Source organism: Hylaeus anthracinus, unplaced genomic scaffold, assembly GCF_026225885.1.
Source record: "Hylaeus anthracinus isolate JK02 unplaced genomic scaffold, UHH_iyHylAnth1.0_haploid 27243, whole genome shotgun sequence".
Lineage (NCBI taxonomy): Eukaryota > Metazoa > Arthropoda > Insecta > Hymenoptera > Colletidae > Hylaeus > Hylaeus anthracinus.
In genome coordinates, this window is record NW_026535056.1 from 23,439 (window position 1) to 27,244 (window position 3,806).

A 3,806-nucleotide genomic window follows, 5' to 3' on the forward strand; every position below is an offset into this window, starting at 1 on the left:
ATGAGCTCTCGATGATCCTCGGATAACTGAGTCTCAAGCACCTGGCGTACAGCCAATGCGGTTGCGGAAAAACGTGTTATCGCTAACATCTCTCGCTAAAACACATACTGTATTCTTTTGTGTTTCGTCTCGTAGAAAACTATTTTAGGGTACTTCGCGTATAATTACGATCACTGACGAATTCGTATAAATATAAGAAAAATTCTCACGGTGCCGGTAAATCCGGCCAGTCGTTGCAGTTCGTGTAAAAATTCTTACATGTCGTATTTTTTTATTATTATTTTTTTTTCTTTTTTTTTTCTTTTTTTTATTAAACACAATTATAAATTTTATTACAAATTTTACGGACTCGATTCGCGTAAAAATGTTACCTTCGTATAAAGATTATAAGTCTCAGTAAACACACTGTGTCAACACTTTGGTTAATCGTAACATGCTATTAATAAACTAATTTGAAGAAGATCCAATCATGTATTTGTTAGGATATTGATTCATTCGATAGTATAATTCGTCGTCGTATCGATATGACGATGGCCACGTATAATAATGAATTATAAATGGCAGACTCGCGTTGTACGTTATGGTCAAGTAAAGAGCGTCCATTAAATAAAGATCGTTGCTAATAAATTTGAGTGAATAGTTTGAAACGTTATAATTTTTAGAAGTGTGGACTTATGAAAATTTTATATGAAAAACGTTAGTGCTCTCGTGTAAATATCTCGGATGATTCAGAACAGTTAAAGTATTCGACATAGTATGATAAGTGAATCTACATAACAGTTCAACAAAACAGATAGTTAAATATATATATATGTCTCTATACAACACTATTAAATCTGTAAAGTTCTATACGTACGTATAATTTGCTTATAAATAATCTACTCTGTATATTACTATGAAGATGTACTTATAGAAGTAATGTAGCGACGTATATGTATATGAATTTGCAATATTGAAAATTCTTATATTGACATTAGGATTTCTAGTTTCCCTTAAGCGAGGAAAGATCAATACAGCTCAGTAAACAAAGTGTATATGAAAAAATTTGAAATTCTTGATTCTATATTCGTGATTATTCATATTTTAGCAGAGGGGTGATGTATCTAGTATATTAGTTTTAAAATTCAAATAACATACTTCATCCTATATGTAATCGTATATTCCGTTGTGTCGTTGTTTAGTATAATGTTTAACACTTCGACTGTTACATGCGTTTTATTGACGGACATTAAGCCCGCGTAACAAACATAATTTTTTCCCAACAGTTAAAGTGTTAAGTAGGGGGTTAAACAACTCTCGAATATTTAATTATGATTAGTTCGTTTGTTTGTGTTTATTATGTTTCGTAAGTGCAGAATTTTCGAATTTAAGAACAAGATAATTCGTTGTATATGATATAGAATAATCTTCGTATTATTCAATCCTACAGTATATATATATGGATGTAAAAATGTTAACGTCAAATTTGTTGCCATTGTATATCATTAAATATGGTTGCAATTCATATAATAAGCAGATTTTTTTTTTCTTCCAATTTGGATTTTAGAAATATTTGTACTAAATAACTGACAATTATATTTTCATTGCAGCCTTATCTCCTATGATATATCTCAAACAGTTTGAAATATAGTTGTATTTGGAATAGATTGACTTAATTATTAACTAGCATGTTTGGTTTGCCATATGAATTTTTCAACATAAAATATAAAGAAGCGCGGAAAGTCTGTCACGCATTCTCAATATTTTAATATTATTTAACAATAACTTAGGTATAAAGTGTAAACAGTGTGTATATATTCTTCTGCCAATGTAATAACTGGTCGTAGACATTCAGTTTTCCTGAGATGTTAAAAAGTGTATGAATTTTAAATTTTAAATTTACATAGAAATGCATATATATATAATTAGTATCAAAACACACTATGATTTTCCTTTCTTGAATCTTTGTCGCGCTTGCGCTTTACTGTACTTTGGATGTTTCTCCTTTTCACTACTCATTTCAGCATCAACATCATCAAGTTCTTCTTTAGTTTCACCAAACAGATCTACAGGTGGATCCAAAAGTGATTTTCTTTGACACTTTACAAAATAGCGAAATCCTTTTGCAATACCAAAACCTAGCATTGCTATAGACATTGTTAACAAGGCCATCAAAAGGGGATGCTATATTCGATAAAAAAAAAAAAAAACAATTGTTGTAGAAAAGATATAATTTTCAATTTTTGCAAATATCAATGTAGTATATCTACCGTTAATGTAGGTTTATTTGTAAAGACGTAATCAGCAATTACAACTATTACTCCAAGTATAATACCAACACCAGCTCCAAGCCAAGGTATTTGTTGATCAGCTATAAAATAATATATCAAAGTTACAACAGTAAACATTTTCAATAGACTTGTTTCAACTCTACACAGATAATACCTCGTTTATCTTTAATCAACATTCTGGATACTCTGTTCATTGCTTCTAAAATAGTTGGTTCGTTTGGTTGAAGAGATAATGCTTTGTTGTAAGATTGAAGTGCTTCGCTAAAGCGAAATGTTTGGGATTCTATTTCACCTTTCCTAAAATAACCCTGTGACAAAATTGATCTCCATGAAACATTGCATACACTGTGCATTTACACATCGCAGACATTACTTCAGGTTTGCGTCTACACATTGAACATTGGCAAAAGTATGTATCTACCTTGGTCCAGTCAGGTTTCAATTGAATTGTCATTAAAGCGTCTTCCATTGCCAAATGGTATTGTTGCAATTTTAGAAAGGTAAACGATCGATTACTATACAAAGAATAATTTTGTGGATCAATTTTGATCGCATGCGTGTAATGAAACATAGCCTCTTCGTATTTCTGTCCTTTCACGCATGCATTTCCCCTTTCCTTGAGGCTTTGAACCTTCAATGAAACCATACTAATGTAAGAAGAAAAAAATACTATATTTTTCGTTTTACATTCTATAATTTCAAGCTCAGCATGCAAAGTATCAATTAACCGATAGAACATGCATTGGAGTTCTAAGTTGATTTGTGTTTCAATTCTCGAATAATCTGTGTAGTATTGGGAAAATAACGTTGACATTGTTTAAAATATAAAACATATTCAAAACCAGGCTGAAAATTTACAAATTCTTACCTCTGCTTCTTGCGTACTCGACATTTTTACAGTGGGCTTCGAAGTGAGGTTATTCAAAAGAAATTTTCACGAATTATTATGTAATGTACCCGTTATCATTGTCCTTCGAGGGGCTCCCAAGTAACCGTTTATTTATCAAAGATAGTCAACAATAAGAGGCAACCGCAACACCTGCCATGTCTTTCGAACCGGTAGGTGCATGCGCAGCGACATCGACATGTGATACTGCACTGCGCATAGTCCTCCACCCGTCGTCAGATGTGCAGTTGCAGTGTTGAAAGAACAGAAAAAAAAACAAGACCAGACGTCCACCTCTCTTCCCAATACTCGACGTCTCCCCTTTGAATATTATCGTTGCAGAGGCGACTTGTGTAAAAAAAATGGGTCAACGATCTTCAAAAAATGAGCACATCTTTACATATAGCCCGAAAAGGCGGTGACAGAGGTAACTAGCTGTTGAACAGCGAATAACAGGCTAATAAATAATTTAAAAATCTTTTTAAACCAGGAATACCAATTACACGTCTTAACGAAGTATTCTTTTAATTAAATGTTGAATTTTAGACTTGCTCAAAATGAGGGATACGGAGTTAGACGGCAGATTTGTAATATCCAAACTAAAAACATTCATATATCTCATTCTAACTTCCTGAGATTTAGATTGACGA

At 32.3% G+C, this 3,806-nt stretch overlaps 1 protein-coding gene across 2 annotated transcripts; it reads right to left on the bottom strand.

Annotated features, from left to right (window-relative positions):
- Positions 1–1,478: 1,478 nt before the first annotated feature.
- On the bottom strand, positions 1,479–3,338 carry LOC128893203 (stress-induced-phosphoprotein 1-like). Of its 2 annotated transcripts, none has more exons than XM_054154031.1 (5): positions 3,139–3,338; positions 2,692–2,917; positions 2,425–2,578; positions 2,250–2,350; positions 1,479–2,163 (listed from the first exon to the last, which is right to left on the bottom strand). In XM_054154031.1, exons 2-5 carry the CDS (start codon positions 2,914–2,916, stop codon positions 1,921–1,923), a joined length of 723 nt encoding a protein of 240 aa, XP_054010006.1. In that variant the 5' UTR covers position 2,917; positions 3,139–3,338; the 3' UTR covers positions 1,479–1,920. The 2 variants fall into 2 exon arrangements, with proteins under 2 accessions (XP_054010006.1, XP_054010005.1); XM_054154030.1 differs by having other exon boundaries at positions 2,692–2,901; positions 3,139–3,331.
- Positions 3,339–3,806: the final 468 nt, after the last annotated feature.

What these genes read in the sequence shown, in the direction of transcription:
- LOC128893203 (XM_054154030.1), bottom strand. Translation starts at nt 3,162, where the DNA reads ATGTCGAGTACGCAAGAAGCAGAG. An exon ending in GTTGATTAAAGATAAACGAG is followed by an intron (nt 2,351 to 2,424) that starts GTATTATCTGTG and finishes ATTATTTTATAG; the next exon opens with CTGATCAACAAATACCTTGG. An exon ending in CAAATAAACCTACATTAACG is followed by an intron (nt 2,164 to 2,249) that starts GTAGATATACTA and finishes TATCGAATATAG; the next exon opens with CATCCCCTTTTGATGGCCTT.